We start from the raw sequence: 27,516 nt of genomic DNA, 5'->3' as shown, positions 1-27,516 counted from the left end.
AGGTAAAAGAGAATTAATTTAAATAAAAAACAATATATAAATCTTGAATTTAGTAAAAGTCTTTTATTAAATACATTATTCAAATCTTAAAGTTTTATAAACGAATTTGTTTTAAAAATTATAAAAAAGTAAAATTATTTACAAAAATATCCAAAAAGGAAGAAGAAATATTGCAAAAAAAATCTTTAATTTTAGCATTTATTAAAAATAAAATTGATTCCATTTTATTTAGTTGCTTGAAAATCAATACCTTCTTTGATGGAAGTAAGATAATTAAAAATAAAAATAGATCTTTTTGTGACATTTTACATATTATTTCTTCATATACAATAATTATCAAAGATATAAAATTATTCTAATTATATTCATATCAATTGGCAATGAAATATCTTTTAAAATTATATGTTAATTTGATTTGATCTTAATCCTGATTCTTGAAGGAAATAATGTTGTTTTTTACATTTAATTTTATATAATTTAAATAAAAAAATAAATATAAAAATGATTTTTTAACAAAATAAAATTAAGTATTTATTAACAAATAAATTATCAAACATAGAGTTTATCTATGATAAATTAATAAAATCAATATATGATTAATATTTACTTATTCATGTTATTGTCTGTCATTTAACAAATTTGGGTAGCTAATAATCAAGCAAAGTTAAATAATTATTATAAAATATGTTTATAAATAAATTAAAATATTATTTGTATTTCTAATTCAAATTTAAGAATTTTGAATGATTAAAGATATATTTCTGATTAAACTAGTTGAAATGAAAAATTATTATTAATTAGCTTTTTGTTTAGAAAAATTATTTAAAATAATGATAGATAGATAGATGGATAAATAAGGAAGTCAATGAATTGATTGAAAGATTAACAAATAGTTTCGTTATAACAGAAAAATCTTTTTCTTATTGAATAGGATTCAATAAAATAAAATTTGCATAATTAATTAATAATTACAAATTAATAGTGCAATTGATCGATGAATAAATAAAGAATGCATTGAGGATTGATAAGATATTAAATAATAATATTTACATTCATTTAAGTGTTAGAACTGTCAAATTGTTTAATTAATTATTTACAATAATTAATATAGTTATGAAATAAAGTAGCAGAAAGTCAATTATGAGCTTAAGTGTTGAAGCGCAAAAATAAATTATTATAAAAGAATTTTAGAAGCTAAAAGTTTCTTCAACTTAGAAGCTGAACAAGGATGAGTTATTTTAGATTTTAGATAAAAAAGTAAATTGTTTTTCTGCATTTCAAGTCAAAAAATCAAATTTTTGTCTTTTAACTAAACTTTCAATTCTGTCTATGCAAAACTAAGAATTACTTAAAATGGTTTGAAAATTATTCTTTTTGAATGAAAAGCTAGGAAAATAGTATGATAGATCTATAGCAAACCAGTTAATTGATAAATTAGATACAGATGAGGATGGAAAATTCTAAGCCAGCCAGTTTTTTAGCATAGTTATTGAAGCAAGCCAAACCCTGCAAGATAAAATAGAGTAAAATAGAGATTTTTTACAGGAGCTAACTTAAAAGAGGAAAAATGTCTACAAAAAATATGAAGAAGAAATGCAAAAAGAAAAGAAAAATGAGTATAATATTATGGAAGGATCGATATTCTCAATCAAGCCAATTAAAATTCTTTCGATCGATAAAAAAATTATGAAAGATGAAGATAGAACATATCTTAAGGAAGAATATTATGTCAAAGTTATTTGTGATAAATACAGCGACAATGTAGCTTGGGATTAAACATCTTCTTTGTAATTTTAAGTTATTTTATTAATAAAATCTATTTTTATTTCAAATAATTCGCTAATTTACTTACCTCTCCTATAAATATTTATTTCTTTAAAAGCTCATTTTACTTAAAGTGTTAAATTAATTAATTAATTAACCCTCTTAAATTGAAAATTTAACAACTATTTATTTGCTAAAATATTAAGCGAATATTAATAGGGTGATAAATAAAATTATTTATTTTTAATTATTGAAATAAAACCTTTGTATTTAAAAATAATAATTTAATTATTAATTTAATAAATATTTAGTCCAATTAAAACATCTACAGAAGATATTTTTGTTGCTCTATTTAAAACTGATGGAGATGAGCCAGTAGCAAAAACAGATTTAATTCAGTTAAATGGATTGAGGGATTAAAAAAAAGTATAGAGTGATGTTTATATGAACTCTTTTGATGGCAAGAAAAAACAATTCTACTAAATTTAGCTAGAGCTATAATGGATTCATTCAAAAACTGAGATATATGAAGAAATTATTTAGGACTGGGATAATTAAATAAGGCAAAATGAAGAGGATTTAAATGGCTACTAAAATGATCTTATTATTTTATTGGAACCTTTTCCTGGGCTTTCTTCTATAATTAAATAAATGGAAAGTTAACAAGAAAACTTTCAATTTGAGTCAACAAGTGGTATGAACTTAAACACTAGAGAACTCAAAAATAGAAACTCTTTTACATACGATTCTAATATTTTAATTCCTTCTTCTCAGTAGAGCATATGTAAAGTTACATTTAAAGCTAGCTAGCTTGCTAATTTATGGATTTATTTTATTTTCTAAAATAGAGGTTCAAGATGTGTTCAAAACTTTAGGATATTCAAATTTTGCATATATGATAATGGCTTTAATACTGTCTTATGAGAGAGTCCTAACGTTAGATGTAAATAAAATTCAATCCAATAAACTTTATTAATTAAAATTTTTCAAAATAGATGCTTATATGTATGAGCTATTTCATTGAGATATACACTAAAGGCGAATATAATGTTAATAATTTTAAATCATATTCATTAGTCACAATTGCTTCTATAACATTTGATATCATTTGGCTTGTGCTTTTCACAGTCGTAATTATTTAAAATTTTATATTCTATTAAAAATATTTGACAAAATAATTTGCTATGAAATAATTATTGGATTTTTTAGATATTAAATTGATATTGATAATAAAACAAACACCAAAATTTTAGTTTTAGCAAATAATAATAAAAACAAATTTATAAAAAATGTCATTTTTCTTTTATTTTGTGAGTAATTTTATGATTTATTTTGTCTATTTTTTAAGTAAGAAGCTTTAAACAAAAACAGTTGAATTTTATAATTTCTTAATATATTTTCTAAATTCAGTCTAAAGAAATATCTGAAGCATATTTTTAGTTTATGAAATATAAATTTAAAATATTAAATTTTTTTTACTCAAAAGATGAATTTTATTTAATATATTAGTTATTTATTTATTGATTTAAAGCTAATTAATCTAGTTTAATAAATTTTACATTAAAGTTTATTTGTTTATTATTTATTTAATAGAAATGGTGGTCTGATGAAATACCTAATTAAAATCTATAGAGAGCAGTTGTTGTTTTAAGCTGTATTTATTTAGCACTTAAAGTAAGAAAATTTAACAAATATAATAAAATAAAATTTGTTTTTGAATTAATAGATTTATTTATCATCACTATACCTCTATCTATACAGAGATTACAGTAAAAATCCTGAACAAAAGCTTTAAGATAATATGACTTTTCATTCTTCACCAAAAGCTTCTTTTGCTATCTAAGAAAATATAGCTGTTCCTGGTATTTGAAATATCATGTTTAGATATTTTAATAACAGGATATATATGAATATATATAAATAAATATATCAATCAATCAAAATATTAATTAATAATTTAAAAATATTTAGTTAGCAGTCTTAAAATAATTTTGACTTAATTAATTTTTACTATATATTGTATATAAAGTGCATGATAATAATTATTTATATTTTATCGAAAATTTAACTTTTTCAATAATAAGATTTTCAGATTTTCTAAAATTTTAATTTTGCAATCAATATGCTCTCTTTATTATTCATATAAATTTATTTAAAGTACTAATATAAATAATTAAATTTTGAAATAAATTATTTTACACTCTTTGTATTTTATTTGATTCAATTTTAAAAATTTTTAATTATAAAAAAATATTTTATATAGAGATGAGAAAAGCGTGTTAAATTATTGATAATAAAATTGAAATGAAATAAAAGCGAATATATTTTTTGCTTATAGTTCTTCTTTATATTTTGAATAGTTTTACAAGGAACTTATATATTTTTGATAATAAGATTAACAATTTATAATGTGATTTAATAAGTATGCATGTTTTTATGTATGTTAGTATGATATTTGCTCAATGTTTGAAATTTAATTTCTACCGAGCATGCTTGGTTAAAGTAATTTGGCATAAAAATACTGATAATGCTAATAGAATAAATATAAGGCAAATTAATTTATGATTAATTATCCTTAGAATTAGTTAACAAAAGAAACAAAGTAGAGTATTAAAAATCTTAGAAATAAAGACAAACATTAATAAATATAAAGCAAAGGATAACAAAATCTTTAATTAAAACTCAATAAAACAATATAAATTATTAAGTTTATAAAACAACACATACATACATAAATACAACATTTATAGTTTCAACTTAGCATTTAATTTAAAAGCAACAAATGGTTAAAGCATATCTTAGGTACGTATTTAATAAGACCGCTGGTCTCGTAACTGGACATTCCTCCAATATAATTTATTATGGTATTTAAAATATTTTCGTTCATTCAATGATATTTTAAGTTAGTATGCTTTTAATAACAATATTTCATCATTAAAATAGATAACATGATCATTTCTGGTAATAGTCAGTATGTTCTAATCCTTGATATAAAGACTGGTATATATATTTTTATTTATTTATTTACTTAATTTGTTTATTGAATCTAATTCTGTTCGTTTAAGTTAACAATTTTGTAAGTTATTAACATTTTTTTGATTAAATAAAATAGGAGAAGTTGTTCAGACATTATATGAAAATAATAAAAATAGTGAAGTTACTAGTTTAGCTATTTCAGTTACCAATGCCACCAAATAGCACAATGTTATATTAGCTGCAGGGTAAATAAATAAAGTTTTGTTGCTTATTTTATTGTTTAAAATCGAATAGGATTCTAAATAAATGCTTTCAATTTTTTAGCAAGCAAGCATTCAAATAAATGGAATACTTATTTTTCAAAAATATTTAGTTTTGCTGATGGAGATGTTATTCTATGGAATTGGGAGGATTTTTCATACAAATGCAACTTAAATGGACATAAGTCAAATGTTAGTCATATTCAATTCAATGATGATGGAACTCAATTAATTACTGGAAGTGGCGATACATCAATAATTGTTTGGGATATCTTAGGTGAATAGCCTCTTTACAAATTGGCAGGTCACAAGAATGCAATTACAGATTTATTTTATTACAAATATTAAGAAAATGAATTTACTACTCACGAGTTTATCTTATCCACTTCAAAGGATGGTCTTTTCAAGGTAATTTAAAATCATCATTACCATTTATTTTAAATTTAGCTATTTCAATAATAGAGGATATTCAAAAAAATATATATATATATAAATAGAGATAAATAGATATTCTTTAATAGTGCAAAACTATTTACAAGATAAAAATATAAACAAATCTTTTTTGATTTGCATAATTTCATCAAATAATCTAGTAGAAATAACTTGTTTTTTACACCATTTATTTAGAATAAGAATTTAATAAAAAATGCTTTATATGAATGAATAAAAAATAGCAAGTAGAGAAATTTTGAAATAACTCCATAATTATAAAAGAAAGAATTCATGAAATTAAATATATTTTTTATATAAAAAGCTTTGGGATATGAGCATTTCAAGCAGTGTGCAAACTATTTCTTCATTGAGCAATGAAGTTTGGAATATGACATTCTACAAGAAAGAGAAAACTATTCTTTTAGGCACAAATAATGACGAAATAGTCATTCTTAAATTTGCTCCTTCATTTGATCCAGTTACAAACCAAAAGAAATTCATCGAGCATGTTGGAAACTATAAAAAGCAATCTTTCCAACGCCCTATTTAGATGGAATTCAATCAAAGCCAAGAATATCTCTTCTTAATGAGTAAAATAGAATTTATAAATAACGAAAATTAAATTTATTTTTAATGTAATTAATGCAGCAAATGACAAGACAGTTGAAATTTACAAGATTTTGAGTGATGAAGAAAATAAAAAGAAACAAAAAAGAAAGCAAAAAAAACTTAAAAAGAAAGAAGAGAAGATGGAAATCGAAGGTAAAGAAGAAGAGGAAGAAGTTGAAGGCGAAGAATTAATTAAAGAATCTCTATTCACAGAAAGAATTTAATACCATACAACATTCCATTTCTAAAAGAAACTCCGTTCTTTCACTTTTTACAATCAAGTATAAAAGGGTAAAAGAAACCACAATTTATTCGCAGTTAGTTACCACAACAACAACATGGAATTGTATGAGTTCTAAGTTAACTAAAACTCTTACTTAGAACAAAAGATGAATTAAGATTACAATAGATTAGGTCATAGATAAGCTATTAGAGCTTTGGCTGTTTCTGATAATGATGCATTGATTGCAAGTGGTGGTGGTGAAAGTCTTAAATTATGGTCTTCTGAAGATTTGTAAAGCGTTAGAACCTTCGAAACTGGTCATATAACTGCAGTCAGATTTTTGCCAAGAAACAGATTTTTCATAGCAGCAGACAAAGAAGGCACCATCTATTTAGTTGATATCCCAAAAGGTGATATTATTTAAACCATATAAAATGCCCATGAAGCTTCAATCTGGAGTATTGATTATCATGAAAGTCCTCATGGCTATGAAAGTATTGTAATTATCACTGGTGGTGCTGACAGAAAGCTAAAATTCTGGGAATTAATCCTCAACAGTGAAACAAAGTTGCTTGAGTTATAAGAACTAAAAACCTTATGTAAATTTTTACAAAAAACTTCTTTTTACTATTTAAAAAATTAAATTCTTAAAATCTAATCAATCAAAAACAAAGAAAATTATTCATGTTTAATAGAATAAATATTTTTTATTAGAAAAATGAAAAAAATTATTGATTAAATAATAAAATAGTGTTAAACAATGATTAATGAATGATTGATAAAATTCATCAAAAAAAATATTTCTATTAAAACAAATAATATTTTTTCAACAAAATAAATCTAATTTAATTGATTGATTGATTTATACTAACCAAAATTTGGTTGATTTTATTTAAAATTAAATATTTTGCTGCAATATGATAAAATAAAAAGTTAATTGGTACAAAAATAATATGTTGTTATTTAGAAATATTACAAAATTTTGATAATAAAATTTCTATAACAAATTGAAAATTATATCTTATTGAGCTGTTTTATCTAATAAAAATTAGATTTTATTGAGTTAATTTATCTAATTTTTTTGAGCTAATTTATCTAATAAAAATTAGATTAATTTTATTTTGAATCAAATATGAAGAAAATAAAATGCTAATTGATACAAAATTTAATTTTTTATTAAGAAATAATAGAAAATTTTAATGAATAAATTTCTTAAATAAATTGAAAACTAGAATTTTATTAAGCTATTTATTTTATCTATTAAAAATTAATTTAATAGATTAAAAATCATTTTTTTAAAAGAAATATTACAAAGTTTGTTTTGGTGAATTTATTTATTTCTTATGTGATTAGAATTTAAAGAATTTATAATATAATTAAAAATTAATTGAACGAATTTAAATAATTTTTTGTTATTTAATTAGATATGAGCGAAGAAGTATTATGTGCAAAATTCGCACCTAACGGATATCACTATGCTGTTTCTTTACTTGATTAGAGCATCATTATTAACTTCTCTGACTCTGATAAACTATTTTTGACTTTCTATGGTCACAAACTTCCAGTTTTGAGCTTTGATATTTCTAGCGATAACGCCTTGTTATTATCTGGCTCTGCTGATAAAAATGTTAAATTATGGGGTATGGATTATGGTAATTGTCATAAATCTATATTTGCTCATCAAGATGCAATCACTTGTGTTAAGTTTGTTAAAGATACTCATTACTTTTTCACTGCTTCTAAGGACAGAACTGTCAAGTACTGGGATGGTGATACTTATCAATTAGTCATGCAATTCGATGAATGTCTCGGAGAAGTTTGGACTCTCGCTGTCAGCTCTATTGGTGACTTTTTCGTTACTGGTAGTGGAGATAGACTTATTAGGTAAAATTAAAATAACTTATTATGATATCTGATGTAAATTAAATAATTTAAAAAGAATGTGGAAACAAAACAAAGACTAAGTTTTCGTTCAAGAAGAAGAAGAAAAGAGAATGGAAAAAATGATGATCGAAGACTATACTGAAGAATAGCTTAAAAGGGAAGGAGAAGAAAGTCACAAACAGATTTTACAAAAACAAAATATGGAAGTTGGTGAAGTCATTAAAAAGAAATTTGAAAATCTAAAGTATGGTGAAGAAATTATGGCTGCTATTGATTAAGCTGAAGAATTAAGAGACCAATACGTAGACTATGAAAATTAATTAGTTTATTATGAAAAGAATAAACACATTTTAAAAGAATTGAAAGAACCTGAAAAGCCTAACTTGCAAACTCTTTAAAATCTTTCCATCCCAGAATACGTTCTGTTTGTCATTGGAAAAATTAAAACAATTGAACTTGAAAACTCTCTCAAATTCGTGCATGTGAGCTACATTGAAAAGATTCTTTACTATCTCAACTTTTACGTAGAAAACAACATAAATACTGAATTAGCCTCCAGAATCCTCTTCTTTATTCTCAAATCTCATGAAACACACATTCTCAATTCTAAAAAGCTCGTTAAATTACTTATTAATATACAAAAACACCTCAGATAAAACATCTCAAAAGAAAGAGACACCATAGGTATGAATCTCTGTGGTATCTAAATGATCCAAAACGATCTCAAATCCCGTAAAACTGACGACATATTCTCTGATGATATCTTCTCTAAGCGTTCTACTCTCTTCTGATTAACAAACAAACTTTTAAATAAATAAATAAATTAATCAACAACAAAAAAATTAAATAAATAAATATATAAAATTTATAAATTATTAAATGAATGCAAATAAGTGTATGTATGTATATATATATTTACCATTAAATTCAAAATCAAGCTTTTATCTCTACTTTCTAATTCAATTCTTTTGCCTTCAATTTTAGCTTAATATTTAATTTGTTTTTTTACAAGATTTTTATTTAAATCGTTTGTGGTCTGTCTGTCTGTATTCTATTCATATCATAATAAAATTTAATATTTTTGTTTTTTCTTAAACTACAAAATTTTGTTTTTTTAATATAAATTGAAAAATAAATAAATAAATGATTTATTTAACTTATTAAATAGAAATTTATTCAAAGTTTGTTTACCTCTATGTTGTATGTAAATAATTATATTAAGGCCTTCTATTTTTTTGAAAAAAATTTTTAAAAATGGACTGCTTATTTATTCTATATTTTTTTCTAAACCTAACTAAAAAAAGTATTAAATACCACCCTCTCTTTTTTGGTTATCATTCACAATAATTCTATTTGAAATTTTAAATAGAGTCATTCAATTTTTCATCATAAGGAAAATCTTATTTCTATTTTATTGAATATATTTATTTATTAATAATTTAATAACATGCTTCTCATAATTATGGAAATTAAATCGAATAAGCAAGCTGGTAAACCTTTTCGTGGCACCCTTTTAGTAGAAATTTTAAATTAGAAACAATAAGATTAAATAATTGATGTTATTTACTCTAACTTTTTTGTGATATCTTTTACGTAAAAGCAAATTTATAAATTGATATAATTTATATGTTCTTTATTCCACTTAAAATTAATTAATTAAATTTCCATTAATTAATTGCCATTCTATATTATTGAAAAAAAAAATAAATGATATAATAGATTTAATAATACAACATATTAGAATAAGTAATTAATTGTTTTTTTAATGAAAATACTTTAAATTTATTTTTATTAACATAAAAAGTTTTTGAACTCTTCACTCTAATCTCATTAGGTTCTCGATATTAATTTGAGGTATATTTAATTTATAAATATTATTATTATTTACATTTAATTTCCAATTTATTTATAATATTATTTTTCTAAAAGAAATTCTCACCTATTATTTGTTTAAACTATTAATAAAAATATTTTTTTAGTTTGTTTTGAACTTTATTTTAACTTTCAATTTCTAAAATTTAATATCCATTTTTTATTATTTAATAATATTTTTTATTTATTTTTTTCTTCTATAAATTCTACAAGATAAAAACAAACTGTTTATTTATTTATTTATTTATTTATTTATTTATTTATTTATTTATTTATTTTGGATTGTGATATTTATAGTTATAAAAATGAATTTAAAACAATATATTTAAACTCATTTAATTTGTTTATTAGCTTTTTATTTGATTGCTTTTCTTTTTCTTTTTTATTGTACTTCTATTTATTTTTTTTCTATCTTTCTTGATTTAACTCATATATTTTTCTATTTTAAAATTTTGCTTTTATTATTATTTCATAATTAATTAATTACTTTTTATTTCATATTATTTCTTCATTTTTTACTTCTAAATAACTAATTAATTAATTATATATTTTGATCAATATTTAAAAAGTTCTAATTAAATTGATGGAATTTGGGTATCAAGCTTAGGTTCTGCTTTAGTAAGTTGCAGTAATCTCTCAAATTTGTCACTTTATCTGAGGTAAAAATAGTTTATTTATTTATTTTGGGTTGTGATAATTTTAGTTATAAAAATGAATTTAAAATAGTATATTTAAACTTTTTTAATTTTTTTAAAACTTTTATTTAATTTGATTATTTTTCTTTTTCTTTTTTGTTGTACTTATTTTATATTTTTTTCTTCTAAATATCTAATTAATAATATATTTTTTCTTCAATCAATATTTAAAAAGTTTCAATTAAATTGGTGATGAAGGTGTGTAAGTCTTAGGTTCTGCTTTAGCAAATTGCACTAATCTTTAAAATTTGACACTTGGTCTTAGGTAAAAACAAACAGTTTATTTGTTATAGAGTGTTTGTTACATTTTTAATTATAAAAATGAATTTAAAACAATATTACTGTTTTAATTTGTTATTAGCTTATTTATTTGATTTGTTTTTATTTTTTGTCTATTATCTTAATTTAACTTATTTTTTATTTTCAAATTTTGGTTTTTTTATTATTAATTAATTTATTTCTTATTATTTCATATTTTTCTATCTAAATAATGAATTAATAATAAATTTTATTTTCAATATTTAAAAAGTTACAATTAAATTGGTGCAATTGGTGCATCAGGCTTAAGTTCTGCTTTAGTAAATTGCACTAATCTCTCAAATTTGGCACTTTATTTTATGTAAAAACTATTTCTTTCTTTGTTTTTAATTGTGATATTTTTAGTTATAAAATGAATTTAAAATAGAGTTAAATAAGTGCCTTTCTAATTTTTGATAGGCTTCTATACTAATGAATATTTATTTAATTAAAAGAAATATATACAAATGCTTAGCTTAAAAAAAACAATTAGATTAAATTTTGAAAATCTTTTTTAGTTAATTTTTTGATGAAAAATTGATTGATGGAATCTTTGAAAATATTTTTGAATTGCAAATTTATTAATATTCCGTTTAATCTTTATTAATGAAAGTTAGTAAATATTTAGAAAATTAGAAAAATATCAATCGAAACAAATGAATTTACAAGAATTTTAATCAAAAATCTAAAATGTTTAATCAAAAATCTAAATATTCCCCAAAAATCATTTGTCTATTAGTTTTTTAATAGATTTAGTTTTGTTTTGTTTTTTATTAATATTTATTTTTTTTATCTTAACTCATTTTTTTTTCAATTTCTGCTTTTATTATATATATTTATTTATTTCATATTTTTTCCTTCTAAAATACAAATTAATAATATATTTTTTCATCAATATTTAAAAAGTTCGAATAAAATTGATGGAATTGGTGCATCAGGATTAGGTTCTGGTTTAGCAAATTGCACTAATCTCTCAAATTTAACACTTGATCTTGGGTAAAAAAAATTTATTTGTTTGTTTTGGATTGAGATATTTTTAGTTATAAAAATGAATTTTAAATAATATTAATTTGTTTATTAGCTTTTTAATTGATTTCTTTTTCTTTTTGATTCTATTTGTGTTTATTTCTTTTTCTATTTTTCTTAAATTAATTCATTCATTTTCTTATTTTTAAGTTTTACTTTTTTAACTAATTTATTTTATGAATTTTAAATAAAATATTAAACTCTATAAATTTGTTTATAGCTTTTTAATTGATTTATTTTTCTTTTTGATTCTATTTGTGTTTATTTTTTTTTCTATCTTTTTTAACTTAATTCATTCATTTTCTTATTTTAAAGTTTTACTTTTATTAACTAATTTATTTCTTATTATTTAATATTATTTCTTCATTTTTCCTTCTCATTAATAATATAATAAATGTATTTTTTCTGCAAAATTAAAAAAGTTACAATTAAATTGGTGCTATCGGTGCATCAAACCTAGGTTCTGCTTTAGCAAATTGCACTGATCTCTCAAATATGACACTTAATCTTAGGTAAAAACAGTTTATTTGATTTGGATTGTTTTATTTTTCGTTTTAAAAATGAATTTAAGACAATATATTTAAATTCTTTTAATTTCTTTATTAGCTTTTTATTTGATTTATTTTTTTATTTTTTATTTTATTTGTGTGTGATTTTTTCTATCTTTCTTAATTTAACTCACTCATTTTTTAATTTTTAAATTTAGCTTTTGCAATTATTAATTAATTTATTTTTTATTATTTCATACTTTTATACAAAATTTCAAAAGTAAAAATTAAATTGGTGATGAAGGTACATAAAGCTTAGGTTTTGCTTTAGCGAATTGCCCTAATCTCTCAAATTTGACACTTGATATTACGTAAAAACTGTTTATTTGTTTAGAATTATGATATTTTTAGTTATAAAAATGAATTTATAATAATATATTTAAACTCATTTAATTAATTTTTTTTAGCTTGCTTTTTAATTGATATATTTTTCTTTTTTATTTATGTTAATTTTTTTTCTATCTTTTTTAATTTAACATATTTTTTTATTTTCAAATTTTGCTTTTATTTTTATTAATTAATTGCATTCTTATTGTTTCATTTTATTTCTTCATTTTTTCCTTCTAAATAAAAAATTAATATCTATTTCTTCTCCGATATTTAAAAAGTTCCAATTAAATTGGTGCGACTGGTGCATCAGGCTTAGGTTCTGCTTTAGCAAATTACACTAATCTTTCAAAATTGACACTTTATCTATAGTAAAAACAATTTTTTGTTTTGGATTGTGATATTTTTAATTATAAATATGAATTTAAAATAATATATTTAAACTCTTTTAATTTGTTTATTAGCTTTTTAAATAACTGATTATTTTTCTTTTTCTTTTTTATTTTATTTGTGCTTATATTGTTCTATCTATTTTTCTTAATTTGGCTCATCTTTTTATTTTAAACTTTTTCTTTTATTATTATTGATTAATTTATTTCTTATTATTTCATATTTTATCATCATTATTTACTTCTAAATAACTTATTAATGATATATTTTTTCTTTAATATTTAAAAAGTTGGAATTAAATTGGCGATTAAGGTGTATCAGACTTAGGTTTTGCTTTAAAAAATTGCACTAATCTCTCAAATTTGACACTTGACCTTCGGTAAAATTAATTTTTCTTTTATTTTTTCTTTTTTTATCTTTCTTAATTTAACTCATTTTTTTATTTGAATAAAATTTATTTTGCTTTTATTATTAATTAATCTTATTATTTCATATTTTTTCTTCATTTATTTTTTTCTTTAAATTAATAATATATTTTTTCTTCAAAATTTAAAAAGTTCCAATTAAATTGGTGCAATTGGTGCATCAGGCTTAGCTTCTGCTTTAGCAAATTGCACTAATCTCTCAAGTTTGACACTTAATCTTAAGTAAAAACAGTTTATTTGTTTTGGAGAGTGACATTTATTTTTTAATATAAAAATGAATCAAACTTTATGAAACTCTTTTAATTTAATTGCTAGCTTTTATTTAATTTATTTTTCTTTTCTTTTTTTAATGTTAATTTAAAAAATATTTTTTAATTTAAAATTTTAATTTATAAAATTATTTTTAATTTAAAATTTTAATTTATAAAATTTTTTTTAGTAATTTATTTTAATTTATAATAAAGTGAAAACAAAATTAATAAATCATAATAATAATTGAAAGTATAAAACAAATGTCTTAAATCTAAAAGATTAGTTGTCTTTCAAATGATATTTTATTGATGATAAATAGGTAAGTAATGAAAAAACGATGAATAAATATTTGAATAATAGAAAATAATATGTTTTACTATTATATTATATTTAGTATTAAAATAATTTAACCTAAAATTTAGATATATTTATTATTATTTTTATATTAATGAATATCGTATTTTGATAAATTAATAAATAACTAATTAAATAAATTAAAATTTATAAATTAAATTTAGATAAATATGTTAATTTCTTTAAAACCAGCCCTCCTTCTGTTTTCACCAAAAAAATCAAAGCTTTTAATCTTAAATATTATGTTCAGTATTTATTCTAATTTTTTCAACATATGACTAATTAATTACCCCTCTCAAATTACTTCTATATTTTTAAGTACGCATTTTTAATAGAAATATTAAGATTAAATAATATATGTTACACTAATTTTTATTGTGATACAATTAACTAAAAGCAAATTTATAAATTGATATGTTCTTTTTATCACTTAAAATTAATTAAATTTAGATTAATTGTTTTCAATATTTTTGAAGAAAAAATAATAAATGATATAATAGATTAAAAATTACAACAAATTAGAATAAGTAATTGTTTTTTTAAATGAAAATAGTGAAAATATATTTTTATTAATATAAAAAGTTTTTAAACTCTTCACTCTAATCTCATTAGATTCTCCATATTAATTTGAGGTAAATTTAATTTATAAATATTATCATTATTAACACTTTCTTTATATTTAACTTAAGATTTATTTATAATATTATATCCTTACCTATATTCATTCATTAATTCATTTTATTTATAAAATATTTTTTTGTTATTCAAATTTAATTTTCATTTTTAATTTTTAAAATTGATTATAAATTTTTTATTATTTGATATTTTTAAAAAATATTTTCCTTATTAATTTTTTACTTAATAAAAAAAATTTATTTATTTTGGATATTTTTAGTTGTAAAAATAAATTTAAAACAATATATTTAACTCTCTTTATTTATAAATTATTGTTTTATATTTGATTTATTTTTTTTTTAACTTTCTTTATTTAACTAATTTTTATTTATTTTCAATTTTTGCTTTATGATTAATTAATTTATTTCTTACTTACTATTTCTTCATTTTTTCCGTATAAATAACGAATAAATAAAACATTTTTTTTTAAATTTAAAAAGTTCAAATTATATGGGCACAATTGGTGCATCAAGTTTAGGTTCTGCTTTAGCGTATTGCACTAATCTCTAAAAATTGACACTTTATCTTCGGTAAAAAAGTTTACATATTTTAGATTCTGATATTGTTAGCTATAAAAATGAATTTAAAACTATAATACTCTTAACTAAAAACAGTTTATTTTTTTTGGATTGCGACATTTTTAGTTATAAAAATGAATTTAAAACAATATATTTAAACTCTTTTAATTTATTTATTTATTTGGTTTATTTTTCTTTTTGTTTTTTATTATTCTATTGTATTTTTTTCAAATTTAATTCAATTTTTTTTATTTTGGTTTTTATTAATTAAATTATTACTTATTTTTTGATATTTTTTTACATTTTTTCCTTCTAAATAACTAATCAATAATATGTTATTCTTCAATACTTAAAAAGATCAAATTATATTGATGGAATTGGTGTGTCAGGCTTAGGTTCTGCTTTAGAAAATTGCACTAATCTCTCAAATTTGACACTTGATCTTAGGTAAATAAAGTTTATTTATTTTGGGTTTTGAATTTTTTAGTTATAAAAAAGAATTTAAAGCAAAATATAACTCTTTTAATTAATCTATTAGCTTTTTAAATGATTTATTTTTCTTTTTCTTTTTAAATGTGCTTGTGTTTTTTTTATCTTTCTTAATTTTGTCTCATTTTCTTATTTTCAACTTTCGCTTTTTTTATTATTAATTAATTCATTTGTTATTATTTCCTATTTTTCTACATTTTATCCTTTTAAATAACAATAATATATTTTTCTTAAATATTTAAAAAGTTACAATTAAATTGGTATAATTGGTGCATCAAACTTAGGTTCTGCTTTAGCGAATTGCACTAATCTCTCAAATTTGACACTTGATCTTAGGTAAACATAGTTTATTTATTTGTTTTGGATTCTGATATTTTTTGTTAATCAAAAAGAAAATTTAAAACAAAAGTCATAATTAATTTATTTTTATTTTAGTTTTTTATTGTATTTGTGTTTTTTTCTTCTTCTATCTATCTTAATTTGACTAATTTTTTTATATTAAACCTTTGCTTTTATTATTATTAACAAATTTATTTCTTTTTATTTTATATTTTTTCTCCATTTTTTCTTTTAATTTTTTAATTAATAATTTTTTTTGTATATTTAAAAAGTGGCAACAAATTGGGCGATAAAGGTACATCTGGCTTATGTTATGCTTTAGCAAATTGCACTAATCTCTCAACATTTATTCTGGATCTTGGGTAAAAACAGTTTACTTATTTTGGATTCTGATATTTTTAGTTAAAAAATAAATTTAAAACATTATCAGTCATTTCGAAATATTAACCCCACTCCATTTATTTATTTATTTATTTTTTTTTCAAATATTCCTCTTTCAAAAAAAATGGGGGTGGGGTTGATATTTTGAGATGGATAATATATTTAAACTCTTTTTGTTTATTTATAAGATTTTTATTTTATTGTAATTGTTTTTTTTTCTTCAATCTTTCTTAATTTAAGTTATCTTTTTAAATAATTTTCAAGTTTTTATATTATAATTATTAATTAATTTCCGTCTTATTATTTCATATTTTTTCTTCTTTTTTTTCCTTCTAATTAACTATTTAATGATATACTTTTTCTTCAATTTTTAAAAAGTAAAAATCAAATTGGTGCAATTGGTGCATCATGCTTAGGTTCTGCTTTAGAAAATTGCACTAATCTCTCAAATTTGACACTTCGTCTTAGGTAAAAAGAGTTTATTTGTTTTGGTTTGTGATATTTTATTTACAAAAATCAATTAAAACAATATTTTAAACTCTTTTTATTTATTTATTTATATTTTTCTTTTTTCTTTTTTTCTTTTACTTGTGCTTTTTTTTTCTTCTCTCTTTCTTAATTTGACTCAGTTTTTTATTTTTAACTTTTAATTTTATTATTATTAATTAATTTATTTCTTATTATAACAAATTTTTTCTTCATTCTTTCGTTTTAAATAAATAAATAATTTATAATTTTATATATTTTTCTTCAATATTTAAAAAGTGACAATCAAATTGGTGACGAAGGTGCATCAGGCTTAGGTTCTGCTTTAGCAAATTGCACTAATCTCTTAAATTTGACACTTTTTCTTAGGTAAAAATTGTTTATTTGTTAGTTTTAGATTGTAAATTATTTGTTTAAAAAATGAATTTAAAATAATATATTTAAACATTTTAATTTATTTATTAGCTTTATATTTGATTATTCTAGAGTTTTTTTTTCTTATTTTTTTATTTTCAACTTTCGTTTTTGCTATTATAAATTAACTTATTTCTTATTATTTCATATTTTCTCTCCATTTTTTCCTTCTAAGAAACTTAATAATATATTTTTTCTTCATCATTTAAAAAGTAACAATTAAATTGGTGATGAAGGTGCTTCAAAATTAGGTTATTCTATAGCTTATTGCACTAATCTCTCAAACTTAACACTTTATATTTGGTAAAAATTGAATATTTATTTGTTTTAGATTGTAAATTTTTAGTAATAAAAATTAATTTAAAAGAATATTTTAGTTTCTTATTAATTAAGGACTAAGTGATTTTAAAATTTTGAAGGAATTTTTTCTTGGTCCTTCACTAAAAAAACTATAGATAATTTCTAAAATATTCTTTAATTGATAAGAAACTATGTATATTTAAACTCTTTTAATTTATTTATTAGTTTTTTATTTAATTTTCTTTTTATTTTTTATTTTAAAGATTTTTTTTTCTTCTATCTTTGTTGATTGAACTCATTTTTTATATTTTTAAATTTTGCTTTTATTTTTATTAACTATTTATTTCTTTCTTATTATTTCATTTTTTTCTTCATTTTTTCCTTCTAAACTAACTAATTAATTACATGATTTTTTTTATAATTTAAAAGTGACAATTAAATTGGCGATGAAGGTGCATTAGGCTTAGGCTCTGCTTTAGCAAATTGCACTAATCTTTCATATTTGAATGTTACATTTTTGTAAAATCTGCTTATTTATTTTAGATTGAGATATTTTTATTCCTAAAAATGAATTTAATATAATATAATTATTTAAACTCTGTTAATTTATTTATTTATTGGCTTTTTACTAAATTTATTTTATTTTATATTTTTTCTTCTTCTCTTTTTCTTAATTTTATTTATTTTTTATTTAAAGTTTTGCTTTTATTATTATTAATTAATTTATTTCTTAATTTTTTTTGTTTTCTTTATTTAAAAAGTAGGAATCAAATTGGTGCAAATGGTTAATCAGGCTTATGTTCTGCTTTAGCAAATTGCTCTAAACTTTCTAATTTGGAACTTTCTTTTTAGTAAAAATAGTTTATTTGTTTTGGATTCTCATATTTTTAGTTATAAAAATGAATTTAAAGTAATTTAACTCTTTAAATTTCTCTATTTATTAAGATATTAATTTTATTCTTCTATTTTATTGTATTTGTGCTTTTATTATTTTTCTTATTTAAATAATTTTTTATTTTTAAATTTTGTTTTTATAATTATCAATTTACTAATTTCTTATTATTTCATATTTTTTCTTCATTATTCCATCTAAATTACTTATTTAAAATATATTCTATCATCAATATTTTAAAAGAGATAATAAAATTCGTGATGAAGGTGCATCAGTCTAAGGATTTGCATTAGCAAATATCACTAATATCTCATTTAATCTTAAGTAAAAACAATTTATTTATGTAGGATTATTATATCTTTAGCTATAAAAATCAATTTAAAATAATATATTTAACTTTATTTTAACTATTCTTATTTTAAAAGTACTTGTATTTTTTATTCTTCGTTCTTCGTTAACTTAACTCATTTTTTTATTTTCAAATTTTGCTTTTATTTTTATATTTTTTCTTTAATATTTAAAAAGTAAAAATCAAATTGGTGCAATTGGTGTATCATGCTTAAGTTCTGCTTTAGAAAACTGCACTAATCTATCAAATTTGGTACTTTATCTTAGGTAAAAATAATTTATTTGCTTTGGGTTATGATATTTTTAGTTATAAAAATAAATTTAAAACAATATATTTTAACTCTCTTAATTTGTTTATTAACTTTTTATTTTAATTCATTTTTTTTTCTTTTTTATTCTACTTGTTTTTTCTTCTGTTATCTTTCTTAATTTGACTCTCTTTTTTTATTTTATTTTTAGCTTTTGCTTTTATTATTATAAATAAATTTATTTTTTATTATTTCATATTTTTACTACAATATTTAAAAAGTAACAACTAAATTGGTGCAAATGATGCATCAGGTTTAGGTTATGCTCTAGCAAATTGCACTAATCTCTCAAATTTGATACTTTATCTTAGGTAAAAACAGTTTATTTGTTTTGGATTCTGATATCTTTAGTTATAAAATTGAATTTAAAACAAAATATTTAAGATCTTTTAATTTAATTATTGGCTTTTTATTTGATTAATTTTTGTTTTCTTTTTTATTGTAATTGTAATTGTGTTTGTTTCTTTTTTTTCTGTTTTTTTTAAATTAACATTTTTTTATTTTAAAATTTTGCTTTTATTATGATTACTTAATTATTTCTTATTATTTCATACTTTTCTTTGTTTTTTACTTCGAAATTAATATATTTTTCTCAATATTTAAAAAGTGACAATTAAATTGGTGCAACTGGTGCATCAGGCTTAGGTTCTGCTTTAGCAAATTGCACTAATCTTTCAAATTTGACAATTGTTCTTTCGTAATAACAATTTATTTCTTATTTTGGGCTATGATATTTTTAGTTAAAAAAATGAATTTAAAACAAAAAATTTTTTAATTTAATAAATAGCTAATTATTTTCTTTTTCTTTTTTTTTCTTATTAATTAATTTATTTATTTCTTCTAATTACATATTTTTCTTCATTTTTTCCTACGAAAAAAGCAAATCGGTATTATATTTTTTGCCCAATATTTTAAAAGTTCCAATAAAATTTGTGATGAAGGCACATCAGCTTTAGGTTCTGCTTTTGCAAATTTCATTAATCTCTCAAATTTGACACTTAGTCTTTAGTAAAAACAGTTTATTTGTTTTGGATTTTGATATTTTTAGTTATAGAAATGAATTTAAAACAATATATTTAAACTCTTTTAGTTAATTTTTAAGCTTTTTATTTAATTTATTTCTCTTTTTTATATTTTATTGAACTTTTTTTTCTTCTTCTATCTTTCTTAATTTGACTCAATTTTTTTAATTTTCAAGTTATGCTTTTATATTTATTAATAAATTTGTTTCTTATTTTTTATATTTTCTCTTCATTTTTCCTTCTAATTAACTATTAATGATATTTTTTTTCTACAATATTTAAAAAGTGACAATTAAATTGGTGCAATTGGTGCAGCAAATTTAGGTTCTGCCTTAGAAAAATGCACTAAACTCTCGAATTTGGCACTTTACCTAAGGTAAAAACAGTATTTTAATTATAAAAATGAATCTAAAATAATATGTTTAAACTTTTTTAATTTATTTATTAGTTTTTATTTCATTTAATTTTTATTTTTCTTTTTATTGTACTTTTTTTTTACTTCGTCTATCTTTCTTAATTTGAGTCGTTTTTTATTTTCAAATTTTACTTTTATTACTATTAATTAATTTTTTATTATTTCATATTTTTTCTTCATTTTTTCCTTTTAAATAACTAATTAATAACATATTCTTTCTTTAATATTCAAAAAGTTCCAATTAAATTTGCTCAATTGGTGCATAAAAATTAGGCTCTGCTGTAGCAAATTGCATAAATCTCTCAAATTTTACACTTGATCTTTGGTAAAAAGAATTTTTTGTTTTGGATTTTCAAATTTTTAGATATAAAAATGAATTTAAAACAATATATTTTAATTCTTTTAATTTTTTTCTTCTTTTTTATTGTATTTGTGTTTTTTACTCTTCTAGTTTTCATAATTTAACTCTATTTTGCATTTTTAAACTTTGATTTTATTATTGTTAATTTATTTATTTCTTATTATTTCTTCATTCTTCCCTTCCAAAAAAATAAATAATTAATTAATAATTTTATATATTTATTTTTCTCCAATATTTAAAAAGTGACAATCAAATTAATGACGAAGGTGCATCAAGCTTAGGTTATGCTTTAGCAAATTGCATTAATCTCTCAAATTTGACACTTGATCTTCGGTAAAAACAATTTATTTGTCTTAGATTGCGATATTTTTACTTATAAAATTGAATTTAAAACAATTATTTAAACTCTTTTAATTTATTTATTAGCTTTTTATTTGATTTCTTTTTCTTATTTACTTTACTTGTGTTTATTTCTATTTTTCTTAATTTAGATAATTTTTTTATTTTCAAATTTTGCCCTTATTTTTGTTAATTAATTTATTTCTTAATATTTCATATTTTTTCTTTATTATTTTTCTTCTAAATAATTAGTATTATATTTTTTCTTCAATAATTAAAAAGTAACAATTAAATTGATGAAAAAGGTGTATAAGGCTTAAGTTCTGCTTTAGCAAATTACACTAATCTCTCAAATTTTAAACTTTTTCTTGGGTAAAAACAGTTTGTTTATTTGTTTTAAATTGTGATATTTTTATTATAAAATTAATTTAAAATAATAAAACTCTTTTAATTTATGCTAGCTCTTTATTTGATTTATTTTTCTTTTCTTTTTTTAATTTCTAATGTTTAATTTAAAAATGTTATTCTATTTTATTTGTTTTTAGTAATTTATTTTAATTTATAATATAAGCGAAAACTAAATCAATGAATTATCATAATAAAAATTGAGAATATAAAAGAAATGCCTTAAATCAAAAAGATTAGTTGTCTTTCAAATAAGTTTTGATAGGTGGTGATAAAAAGATGAATAAATATAAAATATTTTAATAATAGAAAATAACATGTTTTATTAAACATTATTTTGTAATAATATAATTTCACCTCAATTTATTTTATATACATTTGTTATTTATGGTAAATTAATAAATAGCTTATTAAAAAAATGAAAATTTATCTACTCTAAATCCTCATTAATTAAGGGCACCCCCCACCCCATCTTTGAGCCTACTGTGAGACCCTTATTTTTTATTAAATTTTTTAGTATTTTTAATCTTAAAATTATTAAATTTAGAAAGATATTGAATATAAATAAAACTAAATTTATTCTTTTTAATATTTTTAATTAATTAAGTCTCTCTTAATTCTATTCAATATTTTTTTAAATTAAATAAATAAATGATAAAATAGAAAATATTATTCGATGATCTAGAGGATGTAATTATTTTTTTTCTGATAAAAATACTTTAAATTTTTTTTATTTATAAAAAAAGTTTTTAAAGTCTTCGCTATAATCTCATTCAGTTCTCGATATTGATCTAAAGTATATTTAACTTATTTATATTATTATTATTTTTATTAATTTTTTTTTTACAAGGTATTCACAATATTTTTAGCTTTTTATTTGATTTATCTTTGTTTTTTATTCTATTTTATCTATTAATATAACTCATTCATTTTTTATTTTCAACTTTTGCTTTGATTGCTAATTAATTCTATTCTTATCATTTCATATTTTTTCTTTTTAACTAACTAACTAATTAATAATATATTTTTTCTTTTTTATTGAAAAAAGTCATCATGAAATTGGTGCAATTGGTTCATCAAGATTAGGTGCTGCTTTAACAAAGTGCACTAATATCTAAAGTTTGGCACTATAACTTGAGTAAAAATAGTTTATTTATTTTAAGTTTTAATATTTAAAAAAAATAAACATTAAAAATCTTTTAAATTATTTATTTGCTTTTTAATTGATTTATTTTTCTTTTTTATTCTACTTGTTTTATTCTTTTTTTCTTTATTTAAATCATTTGTTTTTTGATTTTCAACTTTTGATTTTATTTTTTATGAATTGAATTTTTATTATTTTATGATTTTTCTTCATTTTTTCCTTCTAACTAACTAACAAATATTTTATATTTTTTTCAATATTTAAAAAGTAGGAATTTAATAGGGGATGAAGATGCATTAAGCTTAGGTTATGCTGTAGCAAACTGTACTAATCTCTCAAATTTGACGCTTAAGCTAGGGTAAAGTCATTTGCTTTTTTCTGATTTTAATATTTTTAATATAAAAATGAATTTAAAACAATAATACTCTTTTATTTATTTGTTTATTATTTTTTATTTCGTTTATTTTTGTTTTTCATTTTTATTCTGCTTATAATTCTTAATTTAAGTTATTTATTTTTTTATTTTCAGCTTTATCACACAACAGTTTCTTTGTTTTTTGATTATGATAATTTTTAATATAAATATGAATTTTAAATAATAAAACAAACACTTATAATTTATTTATTAGTAATTTATTTAATTTTTTTTTATTATCCTGCTTGTTTTTTTATTAATTTAAATAGTTCATTTTTTATTTTCTGCTTATGCTTTGATTATTAATTAATTTATTTATTTTTATAGTTTCATATTTTCTGATTCTAATTAACCAATTTAACATTTTGTCTTCAATATTTAAAAAGTTTAAATTAAATTGGTGCAATTGGTGCATCAGGCTTAGTTTCTGCTTTAGCAAATTGTACTAATCTCTAAAATTTAACGCTTAAGCTTGGGTAAAAAGTTTTATTGATATTCGATTTAAAACAATATAACTCTTTTAAATTATTGCTTTTTATTTGATTAATTTTTCTTTTTATTCTTCTTACTTATATTTTCTTTTCTTTCTTAATTTAAGTCATTCACTTATTATTCAATTTTCAACTTTATGATTGGTTTATTTGTTTTGGCCTGTAAAACATTTTAATAGAAATATGAATTTGAAACAATAAAACTCTTAATTAATTTATTAGATATTTATTTGATTTATTTTTATTTTTAAATCTGCTTGATTTTTTTTCTTTATTTATTTAAGTAAACCACTTTTTCATTTTTAACTTTTACTTTGATTATAAATTAATTTATTTTCTATTATTACATGTTTATTTTTGTTAATATTTCATTCTAAATTAACTAATTAATAAAATATTTTATCTTCAATAATTAATAAGTTACAATAAAATTGGTGATGAAGGTTCATCAGGTTTAGGTTCTGCATTAGCAAATAACTCTAAACTGTCGTATTTGACACTTTATCTCAAGTATTAACAATATATTTATTATGAATTTTGATATTTATTAAAAAAAAGGAATTTAAAATAATAAAATTCTTTTAATTTATTTATTAGCTTTTTATTTTATTTTTATTATTTTTATCCAGATTGTGTTTTCTTTTTTCAGAAAAGTCATTTATTTTTTAATTTTTAACTTTTGCACTAGTCGTTAATTAATCAATTTCTTTTTATTTAATTTTTTTTTGTTCACCTTTTCCTTCTAATTAATAAATTATTTTTTTATATTTTCTAAAATATTTAAAAAGTGACAATAAAATTGGTGCAATTGGTGCATCAAGCTTAGGTTCTGGATTAGCAAAACACAACAATCTCTCTAATTTGGCACTTAATCTCCAGTAAAAACAGTTTATTTGATATTTATTTTTTTTAAATATAAAAATTAATTTAAACAATAAAACTAACTCTTTTAATTTATTTATTATTTGATTTATTCTTTTTGGTTTTTTTTCTTTCTTAATTTAAATCATTCATTTTTTTATTTTAAATTTTGCTTTTAATTAATTGATTAATTCATTTCTTAATGTTTCATATTTTTATTCATTTTTTCCTTCGAACTAACTAACTAATTCTTTTAATTTATTTATTAGTTTTTTATTTGATTTATTTATATTTTTTTTCTTTTTTATTTTGCATGTGTTTTATTCTCTTTTAAAAATTTAAATTATTAATTTTTTTATTTTCTAATTTAGCTTTAATTATTAATTAATTATTATTTCATTTTTTGTTGTAATTTACTAATTAATTATTTTTTTCTTCGATATTTAAAAAGTAAGAATTCAATTGGTGATTAAGGTGTATCAGGCTTAGGTTATGCTTTATCAAAATGCACTAATCTCTTAGATTTGACACTTCGACTTGAGTAAAAACAATTTCTCATTTGACATTTTTTAAAATAAAAAATGAATTTAAAACAATTTAACTCTTTTATTGGCTTATTTATTAGTTTTTTATTATTCTGCTTTGGTTTTTTTTATTATTTAATTTCTTATTATTTCATATTTTTTCTTCATTTTTATCCTAATTAACTAATTAATTATATTTATTTTCTTCTATGTTTAAAAAGTAGCAATTAAATTGGTGACAAAGGTGCATCAGGATTAGGTTCTGATTTAGGAAATTGCGCTAATCTCTCTTATTTGACACTTGATCTTAAGTAAAAACAGTTTATTTGCTTTGAACGAGCTGTGATATTTTTGAATATAAAAATGAATGAATTTAAAACAATTAAACTAATTTATTTATAATAACTTTTTATTTGAATTATTTTTGTTTTTTATTCTGCTTAAGTTATTTTATCTTTTTTAATTTAAATCAATTTTTTTTTTCATTTTTAACTTTTGATTTGATTATTAATTATGTTATTTATTTCTTTTTCACATTTTTTCTTAATTTTTTCCTTCTAATTAACAAATTAATTACATACTTTTGTTTTAATATTTAAAAAGTGACAATTAAATTAGTGTAATTGGTGCATCAGATTTAGGTATTGGTTTTGTAAACTGCACTAATCTAATAGATTTGACACTTTATCTTAGGTAAAAATAGTTTATTTATTACTAATTTTGATATTTTTTAATTTGAAAATAAATTTAAAATAATAAAATTCTTTTAATTTATTCATTTATTTATTATCTTTTTATTTTATTTATTATAGTCGTTTTTTTTATTTTCATGATTTAAATTAAAATTTTTAATTTATATTAAAAGATATAACAAAATTAATCTTTAAGACTAATTGAAAGTAAAGAGCAAGCTTCTTAAATTAAAAAGATTAATTGTTAAAAAAATATATTTTTGATAAAAAACAAATGATGAAAATAGAATAAATAAATATAAAAAGATTTGAATATTATTATATTTATTATTTTATTATAAAGCTAATGCATTTGAACATTATTTATATAAAAATAAATAATTTAATAATAGAATTTCATTAATAATACTAATAATTTTAATTTATATTAATCTTTATGATTTTTCAATTAATTATTTAATTTTAGCCTTTTTTAAAAATTTTTCTTCAAAAGTCCTTTAATACCTACTATATAGCCAATGAAACCCTCTTCGCTCATGGCCTCTACTACTTACTATAGAATGAAAATGATAGTATTTAACATTTTAGGACAGTTTTTTATGTTATAATTTAGATTATAAACATAATATTTTTCTTTTATTGTGTCTGGTTAATAATAACATCATTTTTAGAAGTAAAAATAGATAAATTAAAAAAATATCTAAAATACAGATGCATCTAAAGAATAAAATCTATTAATAATATGAGAGTAAATCAAAATATCAAAAAAATTATTCAAATTTCTAAAAACATAAATTAATATTAATCCATCATTTAAACTAGCTACACAACATACTTTTAAATAGAAAATAAGTGTGACTGAAATATTTAAAAGATATTAAACTTTTTTTAACAACCTTTAATTATTTTATTTTCCTATGTGAGATAAACATTAACTTTCCTATGCCTAGAAAGATAAAAATAAGTATCTTTCATTTGCTTCAGTATGTCCTTAAGTCTAGAAAGATACAATTTATTGATATTATTCCCCTAAATTAAATATACTTTAACTTAATTTTTCTTCAGTGTTTGTTTCCTTAAGTCGATAAAGATATCAGAAGCAAATTCAAAAATTATTTTCTATTTATTTTCTCCAATTTTTTAAGCGTGATTTAAATGAGGATTTAGTATATTTTTAAAATATTTTACAATTTTATTTAGATCTGAAAAATATTTTTGTTTATTGTTCTTGGTTGTTTAAACTATCAAAAATCTTAGTATTGTCATTGAATTTAATATATTAAAATAAATAATTATTAATAATATGTTTGTTTGATTTTTTTTTTAAGTATATAAATGTAAAATTTGTTTATTGATTTGAATT

At 19.3% G+C, this 27,516-nt stretch overlaps 4 protein-coding genes across 4 annotated transcripts; all 4 read left to right on the top strand. All coding sequences in view use genetic code 6, as the record gives it.

Moving 5' to 3' along the window:
• Positions 1 to 1,113: 1,113 nt before the first annotated feature.
• On the top strand, positions 1,114 to 3,634 carry TTHERM_00856480 (transmembrane protein, putative; the record flags this gene model as incomplete). Its single annotated transcript, XM_001014516.3, has 7 exons — positions 1,114 to 1,257; positions 1,387 to 1,787; positions 2,076 to 2,548; positions 2,613 to 2,707; positions 2,760 to 2,894; positions 3,358 to 3,438; positions 3,491 to 3,634. The coding sequence occupies 7 exons, from the start codon at positions 1,114 to 1,116 to the stop codon at positions 3,632 to 3,634; spliced, it is 1,473 nt and encodes a 490-aa protein (XP_001014516.2).
• A 912-nt stretch (positions 3,635 to 4,546) lies between these two features.
• TTHERM_00856470 (DOM34-interacting protein) lies at positions 4,547 to 8,939 on the top strand (the record flags this gene model as incomplete). The annotated part of the gene is made up of 8 exons (XM_001014515.1): positions 4,547 to 4,628; positions 4,708 to 4,764; positions 4,877 to 4,985; positions 5,114 to 5,408; positions 5,755 to 6,022; positions 6,081 to 6,863; positions 7,689 to 8,148; positions 8,204 to 8,939. The coding sequence occupies 8 exons, from the start codon at positions 4,547 to 4,549 to the stop codon at positions 8,937 to 8,939; spliced, it is 2,790 nt and encodes a 929-aa protein (XP_001014515.1).
• Positions 8,940 to 9,817: 878 nt separating this feature from the next.
• On the top strand, positions 9,818 to 22,417 carry TTHERM_000856445 (transmembrane protein, putative). The gene is made up of 28 exons (XM_012797342.1): positions 9,818 to 9,894; positions 9,953 to 10,002; positions 10,590 to 10,679; positions 10,891 to 10,980; positions 11,245 to 11,334; positions 11,919 to 12,008; positions 12,461 to 12,550; positions 12,808 to 12,897; positions 13,195 to 13,284; positions 13,593 to 13,682; positions 13,861 to 13,950; positions 15,450 to 15,539; positions 15,885 to 15,974; positions 16,263 to 16,352; positions 16,628 to 16,717; positions 17,115 to 17,204; positions 17,502 to 17,591; positions 17,850 to 17,939; positions 18,366 to 18,455; positions 18,698 to 18,787; positions 19,072 to 19,152; positions 19,354 to 19,443; positions 19,706 to 19,795; positions 20,092 to 20,181; positions 20,403 to 20,492; positions 20,793 to 21,615; positions 21,904 to 21,993; positions 22,193 to 22,417. The coding sequence occupies exons 1-26, from the start codon at positions 9,856 to 9,858 to the stop codon at positions 21,238 to 21,240; spliced, it is 2,598 nt and encodes an 865-aa protein (XP_012652796.1). The 5' UTR covers positions 9,818 to 9,855; the 3' UTR covers positions 21,241 to 21,615; positions 21,904 to 21,993; positions 22,193 to 22,417.
• Positions 22,418 to 22,677: 260 nt separating this feature from the next.
• Positions 22,678 to 26,417, top strand: TTHERM_000856443 (cyclic nucleotide-binding domain protein; the record flags this gene model as incomplete). The annotated part of the gene is made up of 11 exons (XM_012797341.1): positions 22,678 to 22,716; positions 22,773 to 22,822; positions 23,075 to 23,164; positions 23,439 to 23,528; positions 23,972 to 24,061; positions 24,497 to 24,586; positions 24,865 to 24,954; positions 25,389 to 25,478; positions 25,683 to 25,772; positions 26,065 to 26,154; positions 26,327 to 26,417. The coding sequence occupies 11 exons, from the start codon at positions 22,678 to 22,680 to the stop codon at positions 26,415 to 26,417; spliced, it is 900 nt and encodes a 299-aa protein (XP_012652795.1).
• Between the last annotated feature and the right edge of the window lie 1,099 nt (positions 26,418 to 27,516).

Source organism: Tetrahymena thermophila (assembly GCF_000189635.1).
Source record: "Tetrahymena thermophila SB210 genomic scaffold scf_8254663, whole genome shotgun sequence".
Lineage (NCBI taxonomy): Eukaryota > Ciliophora > Oligohymenophorea > Hymenostomatida > Tetrahymenidae > Tetrahymena > Tetrahymena thermophila.
Note: the sequence above shows the minus strand (reverse complement) of the source record. Positions and strands in the feature narration are given on the sequence as shown.